Source organism: Chiloscyllium punctatum, chromosome 29, assembly GCF_047496795.1.
Source record: "Chiloscyllium punctatum isolate Juve2018m chromosome 29, sChiPun1.3, whole genome shotgun sequence".
Lineage (NCBI taxonomy): Eukaryota > Metazoa > Chordata > Chondrichthyes > Orectolobiformes > Hemiscylliidae > Chiloscyllium > Chiloscyllium punctatum.
In genome coordinates this window covers 70,697,882-70,710,426 of record NC_092767.1, presented here as the reverse complement: position 1 = coordinate 70,710,426, position 12,545 = coordinate 70,697,882, and the positions used below count along the sequence as shown (strand labels likewise).

The window sequence follows — 12,545 nt, the reverse complement described above, 5'->3', positions numbered from 1 at the left end:
GACCTCAGTGTGAGAGAGCAACTGTGTGTGTGAGCGAAAGAGCGAGGAATGTTGCAAGACAGAGCAACAAGCTGTGAAAACAGCAGGTAGCCTGGTAGGAAGTAGCTACAAGTTGGTCATGAAAACCAATCTGGGAACCAGAACATGCACAAGTGCTATATGTGGGCCAAGTTGTGTCTCGTTCACACCGTAGAGATTCTAAGATTCTACCCAGTTTGTTATCTGCCTGCATGCTCAAAAAGACCAGAGCGAGGACACAGCACAAGGTATTCGTTGATATGTTTTAATTAAATCAATGACTTTGTTACAGGAATCTGGTACATCTGAGGCAACGTGCTGTTAAAAAAAACAATTTGCAATTTATGTATGAATGTATGTATAAGCAAAAATAAATCCAAAAACAATTTAACACAAGGAATTATTGCAGATTCACTCTTTTCCCCGAATCACAGTAGTGCTATTCATTAGATTTTACAGCGCAGTCTCTGTACACATCAGGTTATTTATGCTGAAGGCCATGGTACCCCCAAGAGGTTACTGCATTTTGCTTCCACTGTTAGTCATCCAGACTCATATTGAGATGCACAGTTGAGCCACCTGTGATTGCAGTGGAAGTTTCCAGAACGCCGCCACCCCCACATTTTATTACAATGATGGCAAGGAAAAGATTTGGTGTAAACTAAGTAAGGGATGTCTCTTTTAAGTACATGTGCTCAAATAATCAAAGCATCTTCAAAGTAACTGGCGTGGCTGAATTTCAGAGGGATGTTGGGAGGCTGCTGGCCAATGTGTGTAACTTGGTGGCGATTAGTTTCCCTGACACCCCCACCACAGGCCGGGGCCACAGACACCAGATAGTTTGTCTTATTCACCCAGGATTGAACTGGCGATTGATCACTCAACCAGAGTTGGGAACCCCCCCCCACCCCAAGTTCCCAACTAACCCCCAGGAGTGCAGATCATCCTCTGGCCAATGAATGAATCAGTTTCAGTATTTCCTGTACAGCTAGTTTTAGACTATAGGAAGGTTTGCACACACAGGGGTGGGATATGAGACAGTTTGCTTGGGGAGAGGGGAGAGGGAGTTTTAAGATGCAGGTACACATATTCGAGGAGCATCATTGGTGGGGGGCTGAGGCATGTGTCAGCATCAGGTCTTTATCCCTCAGCCAGTGACGGTGATGAACACAAACAGAAGGGAAGAGCATGACTCCAGTCTCCAGGAGTAACTGACTGCATGAGGCATCTTTCTGAGCTCAGCAGCTGCCTTTGGATACCCAGAACGGAGACCTGCACGAATTGCTAGATTGATTTTAACAAACACTGCCCTCTGGGGAGGGGGTGGGGGGTGGGGGGAGAAGGGAAGATGCTGAGTCTCATGTGTCACCAGAGGAACCTTTCCCAACACGAAGTCTAATCTCACCTACTTGGACACACATGCAAGGCCAAATACCAAATAAAAACAGGCCTACACCTCAACAGGAATGCAAAGGGCACAGAAAACATCCTCAAGTCATGCAGCTCCCACGACAGAAAGGGGAGTGGTGAAACAAACAGACACAGGTTTCTATTCTGCATTCCCTGAACAGTACTGGAACACGGTCCTTGGATATGGTTTGATGGGCACCGGGGAAAACAACATCCCAGCGTATGCCCTCCCTGGCATACCTCAACAGCGCAGGACAGTTGGGTCCTCTCCTTGACGGAGTTTAACACAAACAGAGCAAGAGGAGCAGTGGAACACTGATGCTCTGGATGTTATATAGGGAGGAGATACTGACACTCAAGCCTTTTGTGTTCCCCATGTCGCACTCCACACTGGCAAACTGCAAATGGGCGCTTTAAAGAGAAAGCCAAAAACTTCAAACACAGGCAATTTAGGACAGCTGAGAATACTGGAGCCATGGGACCCATCGGTCAGTCCTGTGCCACAAGAATCAAAGCCCAGGATGCAGAGGTACATCACGAGGTCTTTAAATTGAAGAGGAAGTGAAACCCAGGACATGGAGTTGTCCTGAGGGGTTGGGGATGGTGAACAGAAATCCAGCTCTCCGAGGAGTTGGTTAGGGGTGGGGAGGCACGAATTGCAGATACAGATGCAACATGTGCCTTTGGATAACTCGACTACAGCATTCTCAGGAAGTACCCTTATCCAAACTGCATACTCTAGCGTGGTCAATGAGCAACGTTGCTCCTGTTCCATCCAGGGCCAGACTCCCGATGACATCCCACAAGATTACACAGTCATTTCTCCACCCTCTCCAGTGAAGACAGTGATCAAAAGGTGGCACTGGGGAGAATGGGACACACAAAAAGCTCTATTTACACAATCCGTTGCTCACCGATCAATGGTGACTGGGGGAGAAAGAGAAGCAACTTACCTTTCCTCCATCTCTCTCAGCTGCACTGTGCCACAGCAGCTGGAAATATGGAAGATCTGGTCTCGGTGAGTGACTGACATTAAAAGCTCCTCTATTTGGGCATACACGAGAAGCTAGCCTTGTTGGGCTAAACAAAGTCCTTTCACTTGCTGCTTTGTGACTAATCTCTCTCCTCTCCCATCACACATTGCACTCTAATATCACAACCAGCCACCCCACCAAACCAAACTTGCGCTACCAAGGAGGCAACGGGTGAGCGAGCTCAGCATCAGGGAACACGTAATAGAGGGATACAGGCAAAGGGTTGTTGCTATGGGAGTTAGGATGCAATGATAGCTCAGGACTCCGCAAAATTCACAAAGAATAGAGAAGTGAATGCCCAAGGCATGAGTGTGACCACATGGGCCTGTTTGGGTGGTCATGGTTGGCTTTGAGAACTCGTGACCCCATCCCCTCCACCATAAACTGCTCCCCCTCCCCATTTACTTTGAGTGGTCCTGGGTTAAAGGAAGTGTCAGGGTCTTTCACTGATGCTCATTCATTTGAGCAGCTGTGTCAGGAATGAATTACGTAGGCTGCAGGGTTGGACAGAAAGGGTAAGCTACTGTCACCAAGACCTCCGACCTCGACAAGGAGGAGGAGGAGTGGGTCTACCGGAAGGACGGTGCAACGAGAAACAGCCGACGAGAACTGCACAACGCAGCGGATTTACAGCACCCACCCGTGAATTAATTGGAGTGGCAGCAGTGAGGTCAGCAAAATGAAAGCCTTAAGTGCTCTGATACCCAGCTCGACTTGGAGCTCAGGTAGCCTGGATTTAACACCTCTTCCTTCAAAATGAACACACACGCACTCGAGGAGCTGTTTATAAATCACAGAACAACCAAAAACATACACAGAAATAAATAACATTGACCAAAAAAAAGCAGCATAAAACACAGGAGGCAGAGTCAAAAACCTGACCTATTTACAGAGCAAAATTGGGCTTCAAATATACATACTGGCCATTAAGACAACTGCAAAAATTGCCTCATTCATATCATTTTAAAAAATAAAATAATTCATGGGGAATGCAGCACGAGTACAACTAAAGAGAGTAGGTGCTGTTTGCTACTCGAGAGATTTATGCTTCATAATGGATTTAAGGATCCAGTTTTAGGCTTTCATGTAAGTAAAGACCGATATAACACAGGAGGGGGCACTGGGGTGGCAAATCATCTGAGCAATCAGTGGCAGCTCTCCTCTGGGTGTGGCTGTGATAGATTTCCTTCCAATGCTCAAACAGGAAATGAACACAGTTTTGAGATACCCCAGCAATATCCTCTGCCCCATACTCACCGTAATTCTGGACCAAAGGCTGAAAGGTGTTTGGCTGTCACAGCAACGCTATCACTCGTGTGTGACCACGGAGAGCTGGCTGCTCTCTCACTGCGGCGCCATACAGTTACTTTGTTTTTGAAAAAAGGATTGGGAATAAAGCAAACCAGCATCACCACGCTTAGTGCCAGAGTCAACACCCCTGCCCTGAGTGACTGTCGATAACTTCGATGGGAGATCACATCTACACTGTCTTATCAACAAAATTATAGGGGAAACACGCTCACTCAGTCTCAGCCATCAAACAAACCATGTGACTAATAAGTGGAACATAACTACAATTAAAGGGGCACAAAGACTTCAGAAAGAAGCACATGCAGAACTTAGGTTAGGAGAACTGACAGTTATGTTGGTCAGGCCAACTGCACTTCCCGGTGTAACCTAGGTTTCTGCATTGTGCAATGGTTTGACACAACTACTCTAACACCTGCAGGGCAATGGGGAAATCAGCACGCACCCAAACTCACCAACAAAACAAAATAATGACAGCTTACAGACAATACTGTGCAACTTTAGGAAGAAAGTTAGTGGTGTGGCCTGGGGCAAGACTGCTCACCACGCAAATGGGTACATTTCTCTCCTGCACTCTCCCTTTCCCAGTTATAGAGACTATTGTAAGAAATATAGCACTTTGCAGCTCTCCAGCATAGAGCCTCACTCCCCCCATCTTTCCACCCCAGCAACAAATCCTCTCTCCCCAGGGCACACCACAAAACTGAGACACAGCCTTCCAGCTGACCACATGACCCACACATCTGGAGTGGAGGGTTGGATTTAGCAGGCCTTCACCCAAACACACCCACTGCAAGACATTCTCGCTGGTTCAAATGTTTAGTCCTAAGTGCAAAGCTTTAAAAGTTTCCTGATAGTTTGCTAGGGGCTCTGACCCTCAACAAGATGAGTATTCCAGTGACACGCTACAGACGCAGTGCAAAGATCAGTCAGTCCAGTGGATGGGCCAGTACACAGGCTTTGAACCAGCATTAATCGGTTTGGTGGTTGGAGTGAGGGTGGGAGAAAATGACTTCTGATAAGTGTTAAAATGACTGGACAGTGGATGCAACCAGAAGGCGCATGAAGAAACGACATGGGGGATCCTGGCAAGGCCGTGTAACAGGAGTATATCAATGATATTCGAACATTACTGACTAAATCAGGCAAAACTGGGGGAGAACAGTACCTGGTATTCGGAAAAAGGGAAATAAAACGCAATAGATTTTAAAAATGAAGGGCCACTCATGTTATACATTTGTTAGATACAATTCCAAGTGTAAGAAAACCTAAAAGGTCTGTTTCAAAGCTGAGCATCACAGTCTGATGACTGAAGAGAGAGGGAGGGGTAAACACAAGCAAGATTTTTTTTACGTTAAAGGAAACTGTTGTTGCTACTAGTTATCCAAAGATTCCATTTTGATCCCATTCCTGTGCATCATCCAACCCCATGAGTGAGGGACATAGGAGGAGTGATCGGCTGCATTTTTATTCAAGAGAAGCAAGTGCACAGAAACGTCAGGTAACAGGGGAAAGGTAAAGAACTGGCAGCTTCTCTTTGGTTATGGTGGATTTTAAAAAATGCCACTTATAAAGGGTTGGGGGAAGGCTCATGGTTAATGGTAAAAGGGAGCCAGCATTAAATTTAAATGGGCTCATGAAAACACAAGGAAAACATTGTGTGTTAAGTTCCACCCGTGGGTTTAAAATAGGGCAGTGAGCCATTTATCCACTGACCAGCAGGCTAAGACCTGCCTGCACACACAGCTGTGACAGGGAATAGAGTCCAGGAGAGAGAGTTGCTAACTTGGTTCTGCACATCAAAGTGGTGGAATGACAAAACATTACTGCTGGCTGCTGCAGGAAGGCCAACAGACTCAGATGTTTGAGAAAGCCTCCTCAAATTATTGCAACAGAACAAGTGCAGCTATTCCACAGCTTTGGGATCATACCCCAGAAAACTGAAAGCCTACAGAGCTGAAAGAAATGCCAAGCATCCAGTTGTACCAGCTTCTACAGTAGTGGTGCCAGCTTTCTGGTGATGGCCAGCAACCCAGAGCATAGCCCAATACCCAATTCTGGGCAGAGCGCAATATCCAGTGAGGGTCACGCTTGCTATTCCTACTTGGCAAACACATGCTTTCAATTGTTCTTACTGGAAACCTGTTACTTCAGAGCAAAATATGTTTGCACAATTACAGAAAACAAGGCAATGGCAATGCCATTCACACAAATAAGGGCCCTTTCTCCAAGGGAAGCTGGCACAGAATTCCTGCGCTCTTTGTAAAGGGGAAGCAGGTGGAGTGACAGGGAATCTTGCTCAACCATCACCAGCTGGTGCCTCCATCACTGAAGGTCAAAGTTCAGATGGAGAAGCAGGCCAAAGGGCACAGAGGAAGGTCATCTGATGAACCTCAGCAGCGCCAGCTGGCTTGCCATGCCTCGACAGAGCTGGGCACCTCGTAGGGTCGCGCCATCAAATATGGCCTGTGTGAACCAATTCTGTAACATACTAGAGGGTCAAGCGATTTCATAAACCAGAAGCATGGAACTGCGGTTTAATCATTATCCTAACCCCTGGTGTGTTTTTAGCATTCTGAAATCATCTCACATTTGCCTCATTTGTACTTTGCCAATAGGGGGTTTAACTCTGGAATATCTCGATCCAACATTAACACAAGGGTTTCCTTATTTGACCACAATAACTGCCAATGCCAGTTGCAGAGATTTGCTTGGAACGGATCCACACTGTAGGCCAAGACCAACTGAATTAAGTTTAAGTTGGGCAGTTTAACTGAGGAAACAGTATTCTGTTTTACAGCAATCGTACTTCGAATAAACCACTACATATTAAAGTGCGCACGTGTGTGTGGAGAAACAGGTTCATTGTACAATAATGTCCTCACCAGTCATTCACACATTACTCCTCCAGTATGCTGCAACTGGCTTCAACTCCAAGTATCAACTTTTCTTTACACACACACGAGTATGGCAAACCAACATGTTCTTCACGAAGGGCAATTACAATAACGCAACAAACACAAGCCCAGAGTTTTACAACAGGCAATGTTTCTCTCCTGTATATATTTATAAAACCTTCTTTATTCACCTCCATCACTGTAGGAAACATAGCTGGGTTTTAATCATCAGAACGTTTGAGCATAGCAAACACGACGAGGTGAGTTCAGAGTCAAGCTCAAGTTCCTTTTCAATGAGTTGACTTTGGTTCGAATCTGGCTCAGGCCGAGCCTGTTGTAATCTAGGAAACTAATCTCAACTGCATCGGGTTACGAGTGGAGCGTGCTGCAGCTAGTGAGAACTCAAGTCAGATCAAGTCGAGCCGAGGGCAGCTCCACATGGTGGGATTAGATGGGAATTTTTTTGTAAAGTTGTAAAACAGTACTGTATGGAATAAAGTCATACAGGATGTTACACATCGGGGAGCAGCACAGTTCTGTAGAACTTTGGTATACTTATTGACAAACCTCTCGAATTTCAACTCATTAGCTCAAACCTGATATCCTGACCAAGGTCCAGCACTTGATGTATTACTCTACTGGGGAAAGCATTAGGGACAGATAAATGATAGGGCAAGACCATAATAAAGAAGCATCACACAATAGTTCAATTGTAGATGTTCCCTACCTGGGAAGGAGTATAACTGCTCTATGACCAAGGGTCAGAAACAAACGAGGACATTAAGTTAAAGGTGACCTTGGAAAGAACGGGAAGGACATTTGCAAAACATCAATCAGTGAATGTGCAAACAATACAGGCAGAAAGTAGTCAGTACCTATATCCCCAATCTCAAAGGTGACCTTGGGTTGAGGCGGAGGGAATTACTACCACAGTCAAGTTCAATCCTGCTGTTTGCAAACTGAGGACACAGCGCATAGTGATCAGGTGCAGGAACGCCAACTCACAGTACAGACCAACTGTTCAGACAAGAGTTGATAGGTCCTTGGTTCTGCCTGATGAATAGCTCATGAATCTACTAATTGGGAGTGCAGATGTATTTGTAGCTCCAGCCTGCTGTTCACTGCTGTCTCATGCAGGCTATGTTGTTACTGTGGTAGAGTCTTGAGAGAAATGGTCTGATAAATGAAATCTCAATGATGGAGGGTGTTGTTTTCCTGGGCGGGGGTATTTGGGAGACTATTTGGATTGATACATCACAGGCTAATGCAACATGACCATTGCATCAAAGTAACAACCATTACAAAACTTCCTTTGAAGCACGAGCCTGTTACTCAATCCGGAAGCAGGAATATTATTCAAGGAACAATCAGGCTCTCGTTGAAGTCGGAAAGGAACTTACAGCAATGCCATTTCTTTGCCCGGTTGGGATGGATGGGTGGGTGGGGAGGGGCAGACAGAGAGAGATATATGATACGTGGTGCAACAGCTCTTAAAGCAAAAGCTAGACCCAAATCTGCCTCTTTGCACAGCCTGAAGCTGCTTTGGTCCCAGTGGACAGAATCTTCCTATCAGCTTTGGACTCAATAACTTGATGAAACAAGATTTACTCAGTCAGTTGCTTTCTTGGCTAAGAGCATTTGGTTAACGCTCCAAGGTTTAACAACACAGTAAAAGGAGTTACAAACATTGCATTAGCTGTAGGGTATCAAGGTAACTTCCTTTTAAATGCATTAAATATTCAGACTGGGTTACCAAAGCATTTGAGCAGCTGGCATTTTATGAGGGGGAATGAGGCGGCATAGGAAAGGGATTCACCTCCAATGACCCAGACAGGAAATGAGTGGTGGTAGGGTTTAACACCCGGATACCAGAACAGCAACAGGATCTGAACTTCTAACTTCCGTTTGTAACCAAAGTCAGGAAAGGAAGACAATACAACAGGAGGGGGTGAAGATGGGCACGCCCCTCACCTGAGTTCTCTGCTCAAACTGCAACCCTCTCCACGAACACCTGCCTCCAAGTTGGAAACACTCTTTTTCCCATCCCCAAACAAAAACGGTGGGAATTTGGAACACTATCCTCACAAGGCTGTGGATGCTGGGTCAATCAAAACCAAAGAGTGACTATCAGATTTTTGTTGCGTAGAAGTTTGGAGGGACATGGAGCAAAGGCAACTAAATAGATCTACAGTATGGGCTAGCTGTAATCTAATGGCATTGTGAAGCAGGCTTGAGGGGAAGAGTGGAGTATCTCCAGCTCTGTATTCTCCTAAGCTCCCTCACGAGGCATGGAGAGGGTAATGGAGTGAGGCAGAAATAAAGGGAATACCGAGAGACCGGCTGCAAAACTCTCCAGAGAAAATACACTGTTACTCCTACATATAAGTCAAGTGAGATGTCAGGAGTCAATCAAGATAGCTTGACGTGAGGGAAGGAGTATTGTAGATTAGGAGGCAGACAACTAAAACACAAACCAGAACAGGCTTTGGTGATTCAAATAAGAGCAAATGGACCAGTCGTCCAGTGCAAAAAGGATGTATTGACCAACACTGGACACAGACTGGGACCAAATGAACATGTACCTGGTTAAGAAAGTTAAATTAAAAGTTACATTGAGCCAGTAGCATTATGGTTATGTTATATGGGAAATTATGGATTCTATATACAAAAGCCACTTTTGAATAATCAACGTACTCAGTGGCAGTGATGAATACAGTCTATTGCACAGAGTCGGCCAATATGCTATGAATTGACTATCACTTCACAAACAAAAAGCCCAACAAGAGAGATCCACTGTTTCACATCATCTCATGTGCACTTTCAACTTTGTTTTATAAAGCAGAAATTATATGTTCCTCTTTGCACCCTGTGTAGTTACGTGGCTAGGAAGGTCAACTGAAAGGAATACAGTTATATAAAACATTGGAATTGTAAGGATAGCTCACTAAACAGGCAGATGACACACATTATATTGTACAGGTAGGAGCTCTGGATCATTAGACCTCAAGGCAAGGCACCAACCCCCAGAAAAATAAGCCAAGGCCAGTGCTTCATCCTCTGGTTCTAAAGTTTCCATCAAACTGATCGAGTTGTAGCACTATTGAAGAGAAGAAAATGAAGTCAGAGGCATTGACATGTAAACTGGAAAAGCTTCCTTTCTCAAACTCTCAAGCTTCTGAAACACTTCTAAAATGTAGTAAATAAATAATAATGTACACACATTCATTAACATATTTAATAATTAATCATGCTGTATTAATGTATTTGCATAACTATGTAACAGGCAACATGTATTAATATATGACTACAACATCCTAGAACATGGTTGGGCCAGCATTTACTGCTCATCCGCCTTGAGAAGGTGGAGAGTTGCCTTCTTGAACCGCTGCAGTCCATTTGGTACAGGTACATCCAGAGTGGTGTTAGCAACATCAATACTGTTCCCTCTATACTGTCCCCATTACTCCATGACAGGTACAGCACTGGGCTAGATACTCAGAGTAAAGTACCCTCTATTCTTTTAAAATTAAAGTGTAAATAAATCTCCCGCAATACTGACTCCGTCAAACTCTCCCAGGACAGAGGCAGGAGCATAGAGTCACAGAACCTTACAGTGTGGAAGTAGAGAATTTGACCCATCAAGTCTGCACTGGCCATCTGAAGAGTATCCCATTCAGACACACTCCCCTACCCTATCCCTGTAACCATGCATTTCCTATGGCTAATTCACCTAACCTGGACACTAGGGGCAATTTAACATGGCCAATCCACGTAACCTGTATATATTTGGACTGTGGGAGGAAACTGGGGCACTCAGAGGAAACCCAACAGCATGAGGATAGATACAGAATAGAGCTCTGTCTACACTATCCCCAAACACTTGCAGGTCAGTAGCAATGTGGGGTTGGATACACAGAATAAACCGCTTTACAATGTTCACAAATGTGTCTCAGCTTCAACTTCAGAACAAGCCACCTGTTATTTAATCTTCATTTCTGTCAGTTGTTATTTCAATCTGACTTGCGTTGGTGGGCTCAGTGCAATAGACTATTTCTCCACCATATTCAATAACAAAATTACACCACCTTCCCTTCTGGCTCTCAAAAATGACAATTCGCTCCACAATAGTGACTTTGTGCTGTTGGGGGACGCAGGCACAGGAACTTCACACATGACCCCTATGATTGGGTTGGAAGATGGCACCCCATGAACCATTTCAGGATTTAAATCCAGTTTTCTGACAAAGTGCCAAAGTACAAGAGATGACCATTCAAGGCCAGAGGTTGATCTGCCTTTAGGCAATTGGTTATTTCCACCTACCTTAATATCATTCTGTAACAAAAGCCCATCAATCTCAGTTTGCAATTGTAAAATGACCCACTCCTCCAGTTTCTTTATTTGGGACCGTGGTGGGAAGCAGTGTTCAGATTTTCATTATCCTTTAATGTGAAGACTTGCTTTCTTACATTACCCCTGCACCGAATGGTTTAAGTCTAAGGTTACGGCCTTTTGCTGAAAAGAAGTGGGTTTCTTTGTATCATCCCCGGTGGCTCAGTGGTTAGCACTCCTGCCTCACAGCGCCAAGACCCGGATTCAATTCCTGTCTCGAGCAACTGTCTGTGTGGAGTTTGCACATTCTTCTCGTGTCTGCTTTGGTTTCCTCTGGGTGCTCCTGTTTCCTCCCACAGTCTAAAGATGTGCAGGTCAGGTGAATTGGCCATGCTAAATTGCCCATAGTGTTAGGGGTAAATGTAGGGGGAATAGTTCTGGGACGGTTGCTCTTCGGAGGGTCAGTGTGGATTTATTGGGCCGAAGGATCTGTTTCCACACTGTAGGGAATCTAATCTAATCTAGTCCCATTACATCATTTTAGCTAATTCAGTTTAAGTTCGTAGGCTTCTATACTCTCAGTACTCAAGATTAGTGTGTGTAATCTGTTTAACAATTTAACCTCACTAGTAGCCAGTCCCACTCTTGTGATCCCCCATGCTGAGAGAAGTCTTTACTGAGTGCTTAGTAAACTCACCTCCTTTCTTGTGAGCTCTGCAGATCAGGTCCCTGCCACTGTGCCTAGCAGTTGCACTGTTGTTTGTTTTGTGTCTGCATACCTCTAGGCTGCCGCAGTTGACGTAACGAGGCATCACCATACTGGATTCCTGAGCCCATGCGCTCAGGGTCAAGCTCACCTGGAGGTTTGCAAAAACAGAAAAGATTGGTTTTCTCTTCCTCCTCTTTTAGAGAGTTGTTGTGCTCACCACACAGAACATGTGTAAAAAACCTGATCAACTCCAGCATAAATGAATGGGGTAACTGGCCTTTAACAGAGAAATAGACAACTACAAGCTCAACTTGGACACATGTGGGTTAAATGTATCACGCAATAGAATAGGTCCACTAGCTGTGCAGTTAGTTATTTTCAGACTATGTAGTAGTTGGGCATCTGGTCACAGTGTTGCTGGGCTAGAAAGGGGCAGTGCTCTCATTCCTCAAACAGAAATAGAAGTTGGAGAAACTCAGCAGGACTGGCAGCACCTGGAGAAAGAAAGCAGAGTTAATGTTGAGGCAGAAGAGACTCCTCCAAACCAACTGGTCGCAGAACTGGATTATGCGACCAAACGTTACATGCACATGTGATCCTCTATGTTAGTTCTCTTACTTAGTGACATGCGAAGGAATGGTCACTTGTTGGGTTCAGTCAATTTTCAGTGACAGGAGGGGTTTATGGAACTGAAGACGACTGCATAGCAGCACGATAATTGACTCATTTCCAATGCTTCCTGACAGTTGGCAAACCAGAATGGCTGGACAGCAGATCTGGAGGAGTAATCGTCCAGGTAAACTAATCCTGATGACATCAATATACCAAGAATAGAGAGGA

At 44.9% G+C, this 12,545-nt stretch overlaps 1 protein-coding gene across 1 annotated transcript in view; it reads right to left on the bottom strand.

Annotated features, from left to right (window-relative positions):
- Window positions 1-269: 269 nt before the first annotated feature.
- rab4b (RAB4B, member RAS oncogene family) overlaps window positions 270-12,545 on the bottom strand; it is a 43,084-nt gene continuing 30,808 nt past the window's right edge. The window contains exons 7-8 of the mRNA XM_072549360.1: window positions 11,694-11,853; window positions 270-9,764 (exon numbers count right to left, since the gene is read on the bottom strand). Coding sequence (XP_072405461.1) covers window positions 11,738-11,853 — 116 coding nt within the window. The 3' untranslated portion in view covers window positions 270-9,764; window positions 11,694-11,737. The remainder of the gene's footprint in view (window positions 9,765-11,693; window positions 11,854-12,545) is intronic.